General features: G+C 46.7%; 3 protein-coding genes across 5 annotated transcripts in view; all 3 read left to right on the plus strand.

Moving 5' to 3' along the window:
- Positions 1 to 3,579: 3,579 nt before the first annotated feature.
- LOC140706082 (uncharacterized) overlaps positions 3,580 to 19,562 on the plus strand; it is a 276,919-nt gene continuing 260,936 nt past the window's right edge. The window contains exon 1 of one of the 3 annotated variants that reach the window (XM_078384426.1): positions 3,580 to 4,077. In XM_078384426.1, coding sequence (XP_078240552.1) covers positions 3,678 to 4,077 — 400 coding nt within the window. In that variant the 5' untranslated portion in view covers positions 3,580 to 3,677. The remainder of the gene's footprint in view (positions 4,078 to 19,562) is intronic. The other 2 variants (XM_078384434.1, XM_078384438.1) reach the window with 2 other exon arrangements.
- Positions 4,031 to 17,972, plus strand: LOC110071449 (uncharacterized). The gene is made up of 3 exons (XM_078384468.1): positions 4,031 to 4,077; positions 9,679 to 9,772; positions 13,107 to 17,972. The coding sequence occupies exon 3, from the start codon at positions 13,107 to 13,109 to the stop codon at positions 15,378 to 15,380; it is 2,274 nt and encodes a 757-aa protein (XP_078240594.1). The 5' UTR covers positions 4,031 to 4,077; positions 9,679 to 9,772; the 3' UTR covers positions 15,381 to 17,972.
- The window catches only part of LOC110071163 (uncharacterized), a 107,322-nt gene continuing 97,455 nt past the window's right edge, over positions 9,696 to 19,562 (plus strand). The window contains exon 1 of the mRNA XM_078384461.1: positions 9,696 to 9,772. The gene's annotated coding sequence lies outside the window, so the exon portion shown is untranslated. The remainder of the gene's footprint in view (positions 9,773 to 19,562) is intronic.

Here is a 19,562-nt window from a genome sequence, read left to right on the forward strand (position 1 = left end):
TGAAACATCAACATGTTCTTGTTGTTTAGTCGTTTAGTCGTGTCCGGCTCTTCGTGACCCCATGGACCAGAGCACGTCAGGCCCTCCTGTCTTCCACTGCCTCCCGGAGCTGGGCAGGAAGGGACAATAGGCTTCCTCAGAAGGAAGGAAACAAGCGTCCTTTGCCATGACTGTAGAAAGGGGTTGGTCTCCTTAGCCCAGGGTCTCCGGAGGGCTGGGCAACCCCTATGGGTGTGGATCCATATTTACTCTGCCCTCTGTATGTTGATGTTTTTTGAAACATCAACATACAAAAATCAAAAACAGAGAAAGAAAGAAAAGAAGAAAAACCCCAAGGGATAAAAAAAAATCCTTCTAGTAAACTAATCCAACTCTTGAACTGAACGTTTTGAACTGGAATAAAAACTGTGCTTTCAGTAAATTGACAAAAAAAAATCTGCTGCTAATTGAGGGAGTGGAACAAACTCGGGGGTTAAGAAGACCCTGGTACGAGGATCCTCCTGAGCAAGCAGGTGCCACACCTGTCCACTACGTGAGGGAAGACCCGTTAAGCGTTCCATACTTCACTATAAGTAAGGTAAAGGTTCCCCTTGACATTGAGTCCAGTCGTGTTCGACTCTAGGGCGCAGTGCTCATCCCCGTCTCCAAGCCGTAGAGCCAGCGTTTGTCCGAAGACCATTTCCGTGGTCACGTGGCCAGCGCAACTAGACACTGAACACCGTTACCTTCCCACCGATGGGGTACCTATTTATCTACTCGCATTTACATGCTTTCGTACTGCTAGGTTGGTGAGGAGCTGGGACAAAGCGATGGGAGCTCACTCCATCGCGTGGATTCGATCTTACAACTGCTGGTCTTCTGACCTTGCAGCACAGAGGCTTCTGCGGTTTAACCCGCAGCGCCACCACGTCCCTTCACTATAAGTGATAAGGACCCTATATCTAGGGGGAAGCAAAGAAACATCTAATGCGCATGCGCAGCTAGCAACCTGCCTAAAAAGAACATAATAAGAGGGGTCTGGCCAACCATATTTTGTCTGCTATAAACCAAAAGGCTTTTGGAACCAACTAGTTTTTGCTTTGTTTTGTTTTGGAACTTGGACAATGCAAATAAAAAATTATTCTCTCTTTGGTGAGTATGTATGTGATGTGAATGTGCTGAATGCACGCAACCCCTTTTATTAGAACTGTAATCAATAGGTAATAAAGTATATTCATTTTGCATTTATTAATGTGTCTTGTGAGGTCCTTTGCTGTTTAATATTGTTCTTCTTGGGATACAAAGATCTAGTGGTCACCCTTTTATGACACTATTTGCACACTTTTTCCTCTCTTTTTTTTCCTCCCTGGTTTCAAATTTGCCTCTTTTTTCTTTTCTTTTTCTTTTTTGGAAAATCCACATGGCTAGAGCAGAAGCTTTGAACGCTCACCACCAGGTCCTCCTTTCAAAAGCTGGGCCGCCGGTCGCCTGATGTGAAGAATGGCTTCCCTTGGATTTTAGCTCCCTGATGATTAGTACACTCGTATTGGAGCCCTCGTGGCCAGAGCGAGAAAATAGCTCGACAGGATCATGGAAAACAATCCCGCTTTTCTCCAGGGATTTTGAAGAGGACACATCAAACACAAACAGATTAGACCTCAGTACAAAGGATCCGTTCAAAGGAGGAAAGCCAGTTTGCAAAGCTGGAATTTCTAATGAGGGAGTAGCGCTTTGGTTGAAAAGCGATGCGATCATAGAGCTCTTCACAATCCCTTCTGGTCTTTACCTCCCGGAAAAGTTCTGTGTCATCTGCAAACTTGGCCACCTCACTGCTTATTCTTGTCTCCAGGTCACTGATGAACAGGCTGAAAAGCACCGGTCCCTGGACAGATGCCTGGGGCACACCGGATCCTACACCTAACTGGGTACAGTTAGGCATCCTTCAGTCTTGAAAGACTATGGTAATGTGCTCTGTATGGAGGACTTGGAACAGCGTCTAGTGTGGCTGAGGAGGCCAATTCGAGAATGACAATCTCTTCCACACTGAAGACAAATCCAATCTGTCCCCTGTCCAGCTCCCTGGTTTTGCTGCTTTTGTGACTTGCTCTTTGCCTCAGCCTGCTGGGCAAGGGTCTCTTCAAATTGGGAGAGGCCGTGATGCAGTGCCTGCCTCCAGGCTTGGATGCTCAGATGTCAGGGTTTCCCATCTGTTGAGGTCCATTCCTAAGGCCTTCAGATCTCGCTTGCAGATATCCTTGTATCGCAGCTGTGGTCTCCCTCTGGGGCGATTTCCCTGCACTAGTTCTCCATACAGGAGATCCTTTGGAATCCGACCATCAGCCATTCTCATGACATGCCCGAGCCATCATAGACGTTGCTGTTTCAGTAATGTATACATGCTAAACATTCCAGCTCGCTGTAGGACTACTCTATTTGGAACTTTGTCCTGCCAGGTGATGCCAAAACTCCGTCAGAGGCAACGCATATGGAAAGTGTTCAGCTTCCTCTCCTGCCGCGCACAAACACAGTCAGCCCCATCTGACGCTGAATCCAAGGGAACACACAAGGAGGTCTTGAAGGGACAGGCCCTTCCCCATAAGCAGTGGGTCCTCCCCCGCATGCACACACACACTTTGGGCCACCTGGGTGTTCTTGGAGCACAATTCCCAGAAGGCTGGCCTGAGTTTCTGGGAAGAGCCATCCAGGAAATTCTGGGTTACCCAAGGTTGGGACCTACCCACCAGAGAACCGACAGGGAAACCAAAGGTCATCTAGTCCAACCCTCTTCCGATTGGCAGAAAGAAGCTGCTGCTCCAGCGTTCCTCCCAGGGAGACCTCCAGACTCTGCGTGGAGTGCGCGGGGGGGGGGGACTTGCATGAAGGAGGTGTCTTCTCCACCACCGCCTGAGGATTCCCCAAATCTTCCTCCTGGAGGGTGCTTTTCCCCCTCACCTCTTCCATGAAGTCTCCTTTAGTGCAACGGACACCAGAGGAAGTTTCCTGGAAGCGCATTTCCTGGTTTCACGACAGAGGGCGGAGTAAATACGGATCCATTTACCCAAAGGGGTTGCCCAGCCCTCCGGAGACCCTGGGCTAAGGAGGCCGACCCCTTTCTACAGTCCTGGCAAAGGAAGCTTGTTTCCTTCCTTCTGAGGAAGCCCATTGTCCCTTTCTCAGGTTTCCCCCTCCTTGCAAGACCAGTTCGACCCCCCACCCCACCCGGGTCAAGCACCCTGTCAGAGAGCCCAGACCCTCCTGGATCTGGGAAGGTCCTCCCTCCTCCTCCTCCTCCTCCTCCTCCTCCAGGTGAGCTTCTCCCTCCTCCTCCGGCAGGTGAGTCCTGGCCCCGCTGGACGTCCTCCTGATCCCGTGGAGAAGAAGTCCAGTGGCCAGGACTCCACTGCCCGATCCACACACACACACACACACACACACACACATCCCAGATCGGGACCTGGTCAAGGAGGTGGGCATTGGGGGGTGGGAGGGGGCCAGATCGGGGTTGGGGGTGAGATTTGCGTGTGTGTGTGTGCCCGTGAGATGGCCAACTGCCCCCCCACCAGTCTTGGGAAAGCGGCGGGGGGGGAGGGGGAGAGGCTGCGGCTGTGCCCGGTTGTGGTTTGCGCGACCTTCTTCTTGGAGCAAGTCAGTTTTTCCTTCTGGGTCTTCTCCCGCAGGAAAGGAAAGGCTCTGCCCGGATGGGTCTCCTCTCTCCTCTCCTCTCCCTTCCCGCCTCTCTCGGTGAACCCGGGTTGGCGACACGGGAACCGCGCGTCTCGTCTGAGCCTCTCCTCCCGCTAGAGGGCGCCCCTTTGCCTCCTGGCAGCCTTTGGCGGCCCTTCCACGTCCCCCCCCCCCCGCTCGCCTTGTTTCTCCCTCCCTCTCTCTCACCCCCCCCCCGTCGGCACAGGGGGAGGGAAGGGGGAGGAGCGGGGGGGGGGAGTGAGAAGCCCCTCCTCCTCCGCCGCCAAGCCCCTCCTTCCTCCCCCCCACTTTGTTCCAAAAAGGAGGAGGAGGAGGAGGAGGAGGAAAGGCCTGGAGGGAACGCGGTGGGTGGAGGAGACGCGCGCCTCCCGGATCGGGACCCGGTCAAGGAAGGTGGGCGCTGAGGGTGGGGGGTGGGGCAGATCGGGGGAGGGGAGGGGAGGGGTGCTGCCTCTCCGGGCCCTGCCGAGGAGGATGCCCCGTTGGGGTTCCCCCCCCTCTACCGTCTTCGTGCAAGGCAGTTTTTTCCTTTGGGTCTCCTCCGGAGGGAGAGGGGGAAGGATTCAAAGGGGGGAGGGTCAGAGAGGATCTCCGGGGGGGGGCAGATCCCGTCCAACCCCCGGGGGGGGGGGATAGGGAGACCAACGCAAACCCTGCAAGGGGCCCTAGGGCTTCCTCGTGTGTGTGTGTGTGTGTGTGTGTGTGTGTGTGTGTGTGTGTGTGTGTGTAGGGGGGCGAGTAAGGAGACCCCCCCCCTTGCTCAGCCTTCCCTTGGATCCTGGGAGCCCCCCCCCCACCGGTGGAAGGAAGCAAAGGAAGGGGAGAAAGTGACGTGGCCTCTTCCCTCCCCCTCCCTCCCATTCCCCCCTCGTGACGTAGGACACCCCCTCCCTCCCTCCCTCCCTTAAAGGGAGAGCAAAAGGGGCGGGGGGGGGGAGAGAGAGAAGTGGGGTTTGGGAGGGGGGGCGGTGCCTCCTTGCCCCTTCCCTGCAGGGGGCGGGCGTATGCAGGACCTCTGGCGCTTTGGCACACTCTGTGTGTGTGTGTGTGTGATTGTGTGTGTTCTTCCTGGAGGATCTGGTAGGTAGAGAGGAGGGCTAACCCGATCCCTCTCAAGACCAGATCCTGAGCTGAGGATCAAGGGCAGGCGGATGGGGAGGAGGATCTTCCCGGCTTGGCAGCTTCCTTGCTGGGTTGCTTGTGTGAATCTGGACCCACGTTTCCCAGGAAGGCAGCCCGGAGAGAAGCCGGTGGGAGAGGGAGAGAGAGAAAAGAAGATGGTGGGGGGGTTGGACTTTCCCTCCATAGGGTCTTTGGACAGATGTCGAAGGGAGATCCCTTCTTCCTGCAGGGCCAAAAAACCTCTTCTGGCCTTTGGGTCCCGAAGGCGCCATTCAGGCCCATCGGCTGTGCAAAAGACCTGCCCCCTGGCTCCTCCTTCTGCCTAGGGATTCGCCCTCCGGCCTCCCCTTCCTGGCTCTCCATGGGGTGGAGCAAAAAGAGGCCGGAAGAGGCTCCGGTGGTCCTTCCAGACGGAGGGCAGGAGGAAAGAAGGACCGGAAAAGGCCACCCGGCCCCTCTGGATCTGGAGCATTTCCCTCTCCGAGCAGGTCTTTTGTGGGGTGAATGGCTCTGGAGGGTCCCTTCCAGACCGAGGGGTCGCGGAAATGCTTTCTTTTACACCAGGGGTAGCCCACACCAAGACCCCCCCCACCAACCCCACCCTCAGTGGCCGCCTTTCCAAGCCCCTGGGAGGTTGGCAGGGAGCTCAAAGGGAAGAGCGAAGGCTCAGCGAGGTTTCGGGGTCGGAAGAGAGGAGGTGAGAAAAGTCCCGAGACCTGAACTCTGCCCGCCTTGGGTGGGCAACCCCACGACACGCAGGGCCCTTGGCTCACGGAGGGGGCATCATAACTGAAAAAACCATAGCTTTGACTATGCAGACCTTTGTCGGCAAAGTGATGTCTCTGCTTTTTAAGATGCTGTCTAGGTTTGTCATCGCTTTCCTCCCAAGAAGCAGGGATCTTTTAATTTCATGGCTGCTGTCTCCATCTGCCGTGGTCATGGAGCCTAAGAAAGTAAAATCTGTCACTGCCTCCATAACTTCCCCTTCGATTTCCCAGGAGGTGATGGGACCAGTGGCCATGATCTTAGTTTTTTTGAAGTTGAGTTTCAGACGGTTTTTTGCACTCTCCTCTTTCACCCTCATTACAAGGTTCTTCAATTCCTCCTCACTTTCTGCCATCAGAGTGGTATCATCTGCATATCGGAGGTTGTTGATATTTCTTCCGGCAATCTTAATTCCATTTTGGGATTCCTCCAGTACGGCCTTTCACATGATGTATTCTGCATATAAGTTAAATAAGCAGGGGGGACAAGATACAGCCTTTTCATACTCCTTTCCCAATTTTGAACCAATCCATTGTTCCATATCCAGTTCTAACTGTTGCTTCCTATCCCATATACAGATTTCTCAGGAGATGGATAAGGTGGTCAGGCACGCCCATTTCTTTAAGGACTTGCCATAGATTGCTGTGGTCCACACAGTCAAAGGCTTTTGTGTAGTCAATGAAGCAGAAGTAGATGTTTTTCTGGAACTCTCTGGCTTTCTCCATAATCCAGCGCTTGTTAGCAATTTGGTCTCTAATTCCTCTGCCCCATTGAAATCCAACTTGTAGTTCTGAGTTTTCTCAGTCCACATATTGCTGAAGCCTACCTTGGAGGATTTTGAGCATAACCTTGCTAGCGTGTGAAATGAGTGCAATTGTACGGTAGTTCGAGCATTCTTTGGCACTGCCCTTCTTTGGGATTGGGATGTAGACTGATCTTTTCCAAGCCTCTGGCCACTGTTGAGTTTTCCAAACTTGCTGGCATATTGAATGTAGCACCTTAACAATGTCATCTTTCAAGATTTTAAATAGTTCAACTGGAATGCCATCACCTCCACTGGCCTTGTTGTTAGCCAAGCTTTCTAAGGCCCATTTGACTTCACTCTCCAGGATGTCTGGCTCTAGGTCAGCAGCCACACTATCTGGGTTGTCCGGGATAGCCAAATCTGTCTGGTATAGTTCCTCTGTGTATTCTTGCCACCTTGACGTCTTCTGCTTCTGTGAGGTCTCTCCCATTTTTGTCCTTTATCATGTTCATCTTTGCACAAAATTTTCCTTTAATATCTCCAATTTTCTTGAACAGATCTCTGTTTTTTCCTTTTCTATTATTTTCCTCTGTTCATTTAAGAAGGCCCTCTTGTCTCTCCTTGCTATTCTTTGGAAGTCTGCATTCAATTTTCTGTAACTTTCCCTATCTCCCTTGCATTTTGTTCCCCTTCTCTTCTCTGCTATTTGTAAAGCCTCATTGGACAGCCACTTTGCTTTCTTGCATTTCCTCTTCTTTGGGATGGTTTTTGTTGCTGCCTTCTGTACAATGTTACGAGCCTCTGTCCAAAGTTCTTCACGCACTCTGTCCACCAAATCTAGTTCCTTAAATCTGTTCTTTACTTCCACTGTGTATTCATAAGGGATTTGGTTTAGATTATACCTGAGTAGCCCAGTAGTTTTTCCTACTCTCTTCAGTTTAAGCTTGAATTTTGCTATGAGAAGCTGATGATCAGAACCGCAGTCAGCTCCAGGTCTTGTTTTTGCTGACTCTATAGAGCTTCTCCATCTTTGGCTGCAGAGAATATAATCAATCTGATTTCGGTATTGCCCATCTGGTGATTTCCATGTGTAGAGTCGCCTCTTGTGTTGTTGGAAAAGAGCGTTTGTGATGACCAGCTTGTTCTCTTGACAAAACTTTATTAGCCTTTGCCTTGCTTCATGTTGAACTCCAAGGCCAAACTTCCCTGTTGTTCCTTTTATCTCTCAACTCCCTACTTTAGCATTCCAGTCCACTAGAATGAGAAGAACATCTTTCTTTAGTGTCAGTTCTAGAAGGTGTTGTAAGTCTTCATAGAATTGGTCAATTTCAGTCTCCTCAGCATTGGTGGTTGGTGCATAAACTTGGATTATTGTGATGTTCAAAGGTCTGCCTTGGATTCGTATTGACATCATTCTATCATTTTTGAGATTATATCCCATTACAGCTTTTCCCACTCTTTTGTTGACTATGAGGGCTACTCCATTCCTTCTATGGGATTCTTGCCCACAATAGTAGATATGATAATTGTCTGAATTGAATTCACCCATTCCTTTCAATTTTAGTTCACTGACGCCCAGGATGTGAACAAATATTTATTCTTGCCATCTCCTGTTTGACCACATCCAGCTTACCAAGGTTCATAGATCTTACATTCCAGGTTCCTATGCAATATTTTTCTTTGCAGCATCGGACTTTCCTTTCACTTCCAGGCATGTCCACAGCTGAGCAGCCTTTCGGCTTTGGCCCAACCACTTCATTAGCTCTGGAGCTACTTGTAGTTGTCCTCCACTCTTCCTCAGTAGCATGTTGGACGCCTTCCGACCTGAGGGGCCCATCTTCCAGCGTCATATCTTTTAGGCTTTTTGTTTCTGATCATGGGGCGTTCTTGGCAAAGATACTGGAGTGGCATTGCCAGTTCCTACTCCAGGTGGATTGCGTTTAGTCGGAACTCTCCACTATGTCCTGTCCGTCTTGGGTGACCCTGCACGGCATAGCCCATAGTTTCTCTGAATTACTCAAGCCCCTTCGCCACGACAAGGCAGCAATCCATGAAGGGGTTTTGATGAGAAAGGAGGGGTAAAAATATTTGAATTAAATAGTGGGAGAAATACCACCTTGTTTGCTGCTGCCTTCATTGCAGGTGTCAAGGGGAAGCGTGTCCTGTTGCTCTCTGGTTCCTAGCTATTGCCACCCCATCTCACTGGGAGGGTGGAGCTTTTATTGGGGATCCGAGATGCTCCTTCCTTCCTTCCTTCCTTCCTTCCTTCCTTCCTTCCTTCCTTCCTTCCTTCCTTCCTTCCTTCCTTCCTTCCTTCCTTCCTTCCTTCCTTCCTTCCTTCCTTCCTTCATCATCACCTCCTTCCTTTCCTTCCTTTCCTTCCTTCCTTCATCATCAGCTCCTTCCTTCCTTCCTTCCTTCCTTCCTTCCTTCCTTCCTTCCTTCCTTCCTTCCTTCCTTCCTTCCTTCCTTCCTTCCTTCCTTCCTTCCTTCCTTCCTTCCTTCCTTCCTTGTTTTCTCCCTGTCCTTCCTTCCTTCCTTCCTTCCTTCCTTCCTTCATCATCACCTCCTTCCTTCCTTCCTTCTCCTTCCTTCCTTCCTTCTTTCCTTCCTTCATCATCAGCTCCTTCTTTCTTTCTTTCTTTCCTTCCTTCCTTCATCATCAGCTCCTTCCTTCCTTCCTTCCTTCCTTCCTTCCTTCCTTCCTTCCTTCCTTCCTTCCTTCCTTCCTTCCTTCCTTCCTTCCTTCCTTCCTTCCTTCCTTCCTTCCTTCCTTCCTTCATCATCACCTCCTTCCTTTCCTTCCTTTCCTTCCTTCCTTCATCATCAGCTCCTTCCTTCCTTCCTTCCTTCCTTCCTTCCTTCCTTCCTTCCTTCCTTCCTTCCTTCCTTCCTTCCTTCCTTCCTTCCTTCCTTCCTTCCTTCCTTCCTTCCTTCCTTCCTTCCTTCCTTTCTTCCTTCCTTCCTTCCTTCCTTCATCATCACCTCCTTCCTTTCCTTCCTTTCCTTCCTTCCTTCATCATCAGCTCCTTCCTTCCTTCCTTCCTTCCTTCCTTCCTTCCTTCCTTCCTTCCTTCCTTCCTTCCTTCCTTCCTTCCTTCCTTCCTTCCTTCCTTCCTTCATCATCAGCTCCTTCCTTCCTTCCTTCCTTCCTTCCTTCCTTCCTTCCTTCCTTCCTTCCTTCCTTCCTTCCTTCCTTCCTTCCTTCCTTCCTTCCTTCCTGTTCCTCTTGTTCTGCTGCCTGAAGAAGAAGCCCCGTTCAATAGAAACATGAGGAAGGCACGTCTCAGAAGGAAAAGTTTTTGATTTGCTTCATCCATAAAGCCTCCTGGCTGATCTTTTCTATTTCTCTTTTCTCCCAGAAAGGGGTGAGACTGAGCTGAATTCTCTTTGCTTTTTTTGGGAGGGGACCAAAAACAAAGAGCCAAATCCCAGAATCCCTCCAACATTTGCAAGGTAAGTGAGATTTCAAGAGGTCGCTTAAATTGCTTTCCCCCCCCCCACTCTCCCTCCTCTCAGTTTTCCTGGCCCAGCAGGGATTCGAAGCCAGCTCTCCTGGTTTCCAGTCTGGTATTCCATCCATGACATCAGATGTCTTCTCTGAGCATGTGCAAAGTGGTGGGTGTTTGGGGGTATGGTTTTCTTTGTATCTTATTTATGTGTTGTTTTAGTCTCAATCCTGCTCACCCCAACCCCATGCTCACCAAGGACAAATCCTGTTGATAAGAGGCAAAACTTGGTTGTCCTGGTTTGGGGTGTGAGGGTTCCCCTTCAAGTCTGCCTTTTTATTCCCCCTTGACAGGCAAGCCAGACTTGGAGGATTTTGCTTTGCACCCTCCACCTGTGCTTCGGACTCTGATGATAATTGAGTAACAGTTAAAGTCCTTTCTGTTCCCACCTTCTCCTTCAGTGGGAGGATAAAAGGGACAATAGACTAAGGCTGAAACCAAACAAGGCGGAGTCCTCCAAATGGGTGCCCCTGATGTCTGTAGTTTGGTTGGTTCCCAGTGCACTCTGGGCGTTCTTCTGGACCCGGTGCTGTCCATGGACAACCAGATGGCGTCTGTGGTCCGATCCGCCTTCTTCCATCTTGGACAGATTGCGCAGCTGGGCCCCTGCCTGGATGCAGTTGTCACTCCCCAGATTGGTCCAGGCACAGATAGTCTCAAGAAAAGACTACAGTAATTCTCTTTATGTGGGGCTTCCCTTGAGGCTGACACCGGCAGATGCAAGAGGGGCAGCGTCTCCTCAGTCCACCGCTCTTCCTTTACAGTCTTCTCCTCTGGGAAGGCAATTCCACACCACCGTGTGGTTGAAGGTTCTTCCATTCCACATTCTTCTCTGTTTCCTCCTCAGCTATTTGCGTCTGCTCTTCCCTTGTCTTTCGGCTCCATCCTGTCCTCTCCTGTTTGCCCCCTCCTTTAGATTTAGCATTTATTCTCTGTTTTTTGGACTGCACTCTGTTTCTTAGCAACTTTACATTTAGCAGGACTTACTTTTAAATTGGCGTGTTTTAATCTACTGGTCCAATTGTTCTTATATCCTCATAGGACCCTTGCTACTTTGCAAATAACTTGGCCTGTTCCAATGGTAATAATTACAATACTTTGTGTTGCGGTTCAGAATTCCTTAGTTGCATCTGCCTATCATATCTTTGTTTCTGTCCTTGTTGTGTTTTCAATAATTGGCTTTTAGTGGTCTCAGCTACCTTGCCTGTCTCCCATTTTTCCTTCGCTAAATCCAGGATTCCTCTAGGACAGAGGTCCCCAACCCCAGGTCTACAGCCCGGTCCCGGTCTGTGGCCTGAGCTGGACCAGGCCGCCGAGACAGACCTCCCTGCCACCCCCCACGCACCCACCCCCGCACAGCCTGTTTGTCCCTCTGCACGCCCTCCAGTGTGCCCATCGAGTGCCATGCCACCATATGCGCATGTGCACCCAGACAAATGCTACACCGTCATTTGCAAATGTGTTGCCGCTAGTTTGCGTATGCGCATGGGCACAGGATTTGCCCTGCCTTCCCCAGTTGGTCTGCGGGGTAAGAAAGGTTGGGGACCCCTGCGCTAGGATCCCACCCGTACATCATTTCAGTTTCCTGTGGGACTTCTTTGATGGCAAACATCAAAAGAGCTATTAATAAAAGCCATTGTCTGAGTTTTCTTATTACTATGTTTCTTAACATTGCTTTTAATGTCTTATTAAATCTTTCTACTCATCCGTTCATTTGTGGGTGGTATACAGTAGTATGAATAGGTTTAACTCCTAATAACTTCCATATTTCTCAAAAAGTCCAGCTTATAAAATTGGATCCCTGATCTGTTTTGGGAATCCTTGTCTAGAAAAGACTTGCATCACTTCTTTTGCTAATGCTTTGGCTGTGGTAGACCTTGGAGTTATAGCCTCTGGATATCTGGTGGCATAGTCTACCAATACTAATATATGTGTGTGCCCCCCTGAAGACCATATTAAAGGACCAACTATATCTAGTCCTGTTCGTTCAAATTGATGGTCTACTAGTAGCATTGGTATAAGGGGAGCTCCCTGTTTTGATTTTGGTTGAGTAAGTTAACATTCTTTGCATGTCTTACAACATTTCTCTATTTCAACGTTTATTGAAGGCCACCAGAATCCTAGCTTTCATTTTTTGCGTTGCTAGGTGACCAGGCATAGGAATGTCATGTGCTAATTTCAATATAAATTTTCTCCATTTGAGAGGGACCACCAACCGTCTTACTCCTTCTGCATCTATTCTATATAATATTCCTTCACAGACTTCAAATCCCACTTCCCCTAATTTAACAGTTCCTTCTTCTTCCCCCTGCTTTGAGAAGTTAATATGTGAAGGGTCATCTTGCTGCAAAAGCCTCATTTGTTCTCGCGAAGCTGCATCTAAAAAACCTTCCCCTGGAAAGTTGGTACATTCACTTCGCATTCCTTCCTTCAATTTTATAAGTTCAGGAGCTCCCACCCAATCTCTACCCAACAACATTTCTTTGGCTAGACTAGGTACTATTCCCACTTTTTAATTTTCATTTCCTCCCGGCTATTTCCACCTCAGTACAAGTTGTTCGATAAGATTTCAGATCCCCATGAATACATCTGAGCATCACATTATCAGTGTCCCAATTAAACCCCAAACTTTTTTTATTGTCTCAGAGCACCTTACCATAGTCTCTCGAGACTGAAGGATGCCTAGGAAGATGATTTTCTGTCCACAACATTTTATCAACTCTACATCCATTTCATGGATGTATCCTTTCTCTTCACCCTCCAAATAATAATCTCTGCAGACTTTGTCAATTCCCAGCACTGACCACTAACTGCTCTTTACTGGTTCTCAAGTCCAATAATCTAGGTGCATCACTTTTACTCTTCCTTTCTAACACTGTCATCTCCACCCCTTGTTACCCATTTTTGCTAAACAATCCTTTAGTTCAAATATTTGTTTCCTTCTATTCTTATTTTTTATAAACTTAAGTACCATCATTGGGGAAAATTTGAGAGGGAATAGAAGCTAATATACTTTCATTTTGATGTACCTATTTGGGTGTGGAAATGATCCTCCCTTCATGACTTTTCCCTCCAAAAAGTCCCTCAGTGAAGAACCCTTCCAACCTCAAGCACACAAGAACAACCTCCGGTCCAGCCTCATTCCCACCCTCGTTCTCCTCTATTGCCTGTTTGGCTGTCTTTCCTTGCTCCTCCGTGACTCAGGTGGAGCCCGAACACATCATTCCTTATTCCTGCAGATTTTGGAAGTGGCTGTTTCTCTTCTTTTTCTAATCTACCAGATGATGAACAGGAGAAGAATTGTCCAGCAACATCAGGGGCAACCTGGGCAGGAACTCATCAAGCAAGAAAACAGAGAATTGAAAATTGGAAAGGGCAGAAATGGATTTCACATGAAAGGACTGACGCAGAGGAGAAACCACGCCAATGCATGTCACCCCAGTAGACATCAAAGAACACATCCAGGGGAGAAACTGTATCCATGTATGAAATGCGGAAAGAGCTTCAGTCAGAACGAGAGCCTCTATATACACCATAGAACTCACATTGGACAGAAACCATATGAATGCATGGAATGTGGAAAGAGCTTTAGCATCAGTGGTACCCTTAGGTTACATCAAAGGACGCACACTGGAGAGAAATCATATAAATGCATGAAATGTGGAAAGAGTTTTAGTATCAGTGCTGTCCTTAGGTTACATCAAAGGACTCACACTGGGGAGAAACCATATAAATGCATGGACTGTGGAAAGTGCTTTAGTTGGAGTAGCAACCTTAGGTCACATCAAAGAACTCACACTGGGGAGAAACCACATGAATGCATGGAATGTGGAAAGCGCTTTAGTTGCAGTAGTAACCTTAGGTCACATCAAAGAACTCACACTGGGGAGAAACCATATAAATGCATGGAATGTGGAAAGTGCTTTAGACAGGGTGGACACTTTAGGTTACATCAAAGGACGCACAGTGGAGAGAAACCACATAAATGCATGGATTGTGGAAAGAGTTTTATTCGTAGTTGTCACCTTATGTTCCATCAAATGACCCACACTGGGGAGAAACCACATAAATGCATTGAATGTGGAAAGTGCTTTGCTCGGGGGGAACACTTTAGGTTACATCAAAGGACGCATACTGGGGAGAAACCACATAAATGTATGGAATGTGGAAAGAGCTTTAGTAGGAGTGGTGACCTTAGTTTGCATCAAAGAACTCACACCGGAGAGAAGCCACATAAATGCATGGAATGTGGAAAGAGCTTTAGTACGAGTGGTGCCCTTAAGTTACATCAACGGACCCACACTGGGGAGAAACCACATAAATGCATGGAATGTGGAAAGAACTTCAGTAGGAGTGGCGACCTTAGGTTACATCAAAGGACCCACACTGGGGAGAAACCACATAAATGCATGGAATGTGGCAAGAGCTTTAGTTCTAATTCTCAAATTAGGTTACATCAAAGGACCCACACTAGGGAGAAACCATATAAATGCATGGAATGTGGCAAGGGCTTTAATCGGAGTGCTAACCTTAGGTTGCATCAAAGGACCCACACTGGGGAGAAACCACATAAATGCATGGAATGTGGAAAGAGCTTTCGTTTCAGTGGTAACCTGAGGTTACATCAAAGCACCCACACTGGGGAGAAACCACATGAATGCATGGAATGTGGCAAGAGGTTTCCTTTCAGTGGTAACCTTCGGAAACATCAAAGGACCCATACTGGGGAGAAACCGCATAAATGCATGGAATGTGGAAAGAGGTTTAGTGAGTCTGGACACTTAAGGTTGCATCAAAGGACTCACACTGGGGAGAAACCACATAAATGCATGGACTGTGGCAAGAGCTTTAGCTGCAGTGGTAGCCTTGCGTCACATCAAAAGACTCACACTGGGGAGAAACCTCATAAATGCATGGAATGTGGAAAGAGCTTTCGTTTCAGTGGTAACCTTAGGTTACATCAAAGCACCCACACTGGGGAGAAACCACATAAATGCATGGAATGTGGAAAAAGCTTTAATCAGAGTGGTACCCTTAGGTCTCATCAAAGGACCCACACTGGGGAGAAACCATATAAATGCATGGAATGTGGAAAAACCTTTTATCAGAGTGGTAGCCTTAGGTCACATCAAAGAACTCACACTGGAGAGAAACCACATAAATGCATGGAATGTGGAAAGAGCTTCAGTCACAGTAGTACCTTTCGAATACATCAAAGGACCCACACTGGGGAGAAGCCACATAAATGCATGGAATGTGGAAAGAGCTTTAGTTGCAGTAGTAACCTTAGGTCACATCAAAGGACTCACACTGGAGAGAAACCACATAAATGCATGGAATGTGGAAAGAGCTTTAGTAGCAGTGGTGGTCTTAGGTTACATCAAAGGACCCACACTGGGGAGAAACCACATAAATGCTGGGTATGTGGAAAGAGCTTTAGTCAGGGTGTACACTTAAGATTACATCAAAGGACCCACACTGCGGAGAAACAACAAAGGTATGGAATGTGGAAAGAGCTTTACTCAGATTTTTACCTTTCAGTTACATGTGAATGAGTTTTATTCAGAGCTCCTGATGAGTTAAGAAGGCATAAGGAGCTCATTCAGTTTTTTACTGGTTTCCACGGGAAAGAAGAAACAACAAAATGCTGATGTAATGCAGAGCAGAAAGAAACATGGAGTGCATTTTGAAGTGCCATTTGTGGTGTGTTTTATCGTTAATTAACAGAGATATATCACAAAATAGATGTGGAACCCTGTGCAAAGAAAATGAGAATAAGCATATGTGTAATAGAAGCTTTTACAAAGTTAGTATAAAATGCAAAGGGAAATAGTGCTGGTTATATACCGCCCCATAGCGCTTCAAGCACTCTCTGGGTTGTTTACAAGTTAGTTATGCAGGCTACACATTACCCCCCCCCCCCAGCGAGCTGGGTACTCATTTTACTGACCTCGGAAATATATAAGGCTGAGTCAACCTTGAGCTGGCTACCTGCGATTTGAACCCCAGGTCATGAGCACAGTTTTGGCTGCAGTACAGCGGTTTAGCCACAAAAAATAAGTTGTGAAGAGAGTGAAGCTGTCATTTGTTTCATAAGGCTTTACCCTCCAAAATAATAATAGTAATTGAGATTTGAAGAGGGTACCAATGAATTTTTTATTCTCTGTTCTTTTATGAACCAAAATATATATACGGTATTCTGTAATATTTATGAAGAACTCAACATTTCTGTGCTATTGTATTGAGAGTATACTGCTTTGTAATGGCAGGGATTGTTGGAAGGAGTGGAAATTTTGGTTTTTCAAGCTCTGGTCTCTTCGGGCCTTGGACTGCACTGGGTCGGAGGTGACCAAATCCTTTGATCCTTAACACCTGATCTTCTCGGAGGTTGGAAAACTCAAGCCTTGGGACGATTTGGTTTTGCTGACTGCAGAACTGAGGGACATAAATATTGGAAGAGATCTCACACAAAGTGTTATGAGAAAGGAATGGAGAAGTGTAGAGTTTTGGTTTCATGGAGTACAACAGACAATGGAACTGATGCCAGGTGAAAGTCCTTGGAAGAGCGGAAAGATTACCACAAGGGAGTGACAGCCAGCAATGGATTTTACACATGGCTAGGTGAGGACAATATTTTCTGTATGTTAACAATACGCTTAAAGCCAAACAGTGCTTTTTTGCTGTGTATGTATTCATGTTTAAAGTTTTAATACTTTTGCATGTCTTTCATTAATAATTTTATCATTGTTTTCCCAGGAAGTTTGAAGTGTTCTGGGGATGTATTCCTTATCTTTCTAGATTATGAGCCCCAGTGTTTTAATGTGTTTGTATTTTAGATTCAAACACGCCTTAAATTTTCCTTTTATTTTTGTTCGTTAGTCAAAGCAAAATTTTGCAAATGGAGCCATTTGTAAATTGAAATGTTTGTAAGTAGAGACGTTCGTAAGTCGAGATACCACTGTATTTGCATAACAGTATGATGTTTGGATTTGAAGATCTGTACCAACAGTTTTTCCTCACATCTAAGACTGCCTTACATATTTTTTTTGATTTAGTATATTTAAGTATGGAGTCTAGAAATGATGTAAATGAATGAATTTGTGGAGAATTAACAAGTTTTTGAATTGCAACAATGAAAACACTTCTCATGCGGGGGTGCAGGAGAAAAAAGAAAGGAATAAGACAGGAGGAGGGAAGAGAAATATATCTTGGGGAACAATCAAGAATGGAGAACTTGATGATACCTCATGAGAGGCAGAAACAATTTGGATAGAAGTAAGACTGGAGAACCCCTACTATTGGGCATAGAAAGAAGTGAAAATGTGGAAAGATCAGGGAGGAGAGAAACTTGTTTTTTCTCTCCACTCTGTCACATCTGGGACAGTTTTTAAAGAAATGTCCAGCACTATTACAATTATAGCACTTCACAGTCAAAACTTTCTGCTGGTTTGCTGTGCCATTATCATTCACAAACCATCTTGGTTTGCAATGATTAATGATCTTCTCTGCCACTTTATAATGTCTCCTTTGCTCTTCCTCCCAAGTCTTCCAGAAATAAATTGCACATGCAAATTCTCCTCTGCCATGTTTTCTAAGCTGATAATCAGGTTATCCCAGCTTTCATCAAGACTGCTCAGGATCACATAACACTGGTGCAACTGCGTTCATTCCATCCCTCATTTCTGTAGCTGGAGAAATCTAACATTAATATGACTCGCCACACTTTTTCCAGGTAATAAACGCTTGAGAAATAGCTTTTGCACCACAGCCGTTTTACACCCAGCTCTATACCGGACATAAACATTTTAAAATACCTGCCAAAACTCTCGGCTTGTCTTAAGATTCCTCACATAAATCAACTGTGAATCTTCCAATCACAGTATTATCGTGGCTCCTGCCTTATCATCACGTGCACGTTCTTCCTCTTCCGCAACATCAGGACAATTTGGAATGTACTGCCACAGAGACTCGTCAAAACATCTTCATTTTTAGAGACCAAGACAAATAATTAGTTTATAATTATAATTAGCCAGTGAGAGTAGGGTTCTGTGTATTAGAGTTCAGTGAGTGAGAGACATTGATCAGCAACTTGTAATTTACCTATTACTTTTTATTGATCAAATAAACAAGTTTAAGTTTCAAAGAAATACATGTTTCGGTGAATAATTGGTATTGAAACAGCAATACCTGGTGGTTGCAACTTAAGAAGAAGAGTGAGCACCTCCTGGAGGCCTGAGATGATAGTGGCTTCAGTGTGCCCGCTACATAAACTGGTGGCAGCGGTGGGATACGTGTTTGATCCAGTAACGCCTTGCAGTAGAAAGATGCCCAGAGCAGGAAAAGATCTTTAGTCAGGGAATCTGAGTGGAAAGAGTGGGTAACTTCCTAGGGCTTTTTCAAGGGGAAAAAGTCTAGTGGGAAGGCTCTGAAACTCAGATTGGGGTGGCTAAGATAGGGACAGGCTCTGTGGAAACCATTTCTGGAAAGAGTTACCCCAAGCAGAATCTGTGACTGATTGGCTAGCTTGTCCTGAGCTCAAGGGATAGAGTTCTGAGGGGACAAAGTGAAGGCCAAGGGCAGATAAGCTCAGTGGGCTCAAGTCAGCTAAAACTGGGAAAGGTTGAAGCTGTTATTTTGGGTTATTTGTGCCTGAGGCAGGGAGAGAAACTCTGTCTTTCGTGAAAGGCCTGGCTGGAGGACAGAAGCCTAGACACAGTAGCTTTCCAGTTGATGAATGCTGGGGCATCAACTTTATAACACAGACTCTCACTGAAGGAAAAAAAAAGTGTACTTTTTAAATTTAAGGCTTGAAAACTGAATAAAAAGCCTAAATAAAGAAACATGCCTTCCACAAGAGGAAAGAAAGCTGAAAAAGTGGCTATTGAGATGGCAGTTGGGTCAGATAAAGAAAATGGGGAATCTGAGGAAGAAATTAGCTCAGATCAAGAAATGGAGACCTCAAGGGGTGAGGAATCAATAGAATTCAGAAAGTGGAAATTGGAGCAAGCTCAAACACATGAATTCAGGTTGAAACAAATGGAGATGGAAATTAGACAGAGAGAAATAGAGCTAGAAATGAAGGCCAAAGCTGAGGAGAGACAGCAGAATTTAGAACTAGAAAAGGAGAGAATGGCATTTGAAATTAGGAGGCTAGAGCTGGCAGCTCAAGCTAATAACAACAACAACGATGGCCGATCTAATTCTGAGGAGAGACATTTGTCCAAGGCAGACCTTAAAAGATTCCCAGTATTTAGAAAGGGGGATGACCCTGAATCTTTTATGATAATGTTTGAGCGAACGTGTGAAGATTTTGAAGTGAGGGGATCTGAACGCATGATGGTGATGAGGTCTCAAATTAGTGGAGGCCTAGTGGAGATTTATGCAGAGATGCCATTGGAATTAATAAAAGATTATGAGACAGAGGTTCAGGGCTCTGACAAAGAAACATGAAGAGTCTTACTCTCTGTTAGGGGCAAACTTGACCAGATATCTGGACAAATGGCTCCAACAGGAGAGAGTTGAGACAGTAGAGGATATAAAAAACATCATTGGTCTTGAGCAGTTTTATTCACTCCTACCTGGAGAACTGAGGTATCTAGTAAGGGACAAGAAACCCAGAAATCTGCAAGAGGCGGGACAGGCCGCTGATTTTATTTCCCAGATTAGAAAACCAAGCTTTTCTGAGGGAAAAGTTGTGAGGAAAGTGTGGGAGGACACAAATAAAAATCCCAGAGGGC

This window comes from Pogona vitticeps, chromosome 1 (genome assembly GCF_051106095.1).
Source record: "Pogona vitticeps strain Pit_001003342236 chromosome 1, PviZW2.1, whole genome shotgun sequence".
Taxonomy (NCBI): Eukaryota; Metazoa; Chordata; class Lepidosauria; order Squamata; family Agamidae; genus Pogona; species Pogona vitticeps.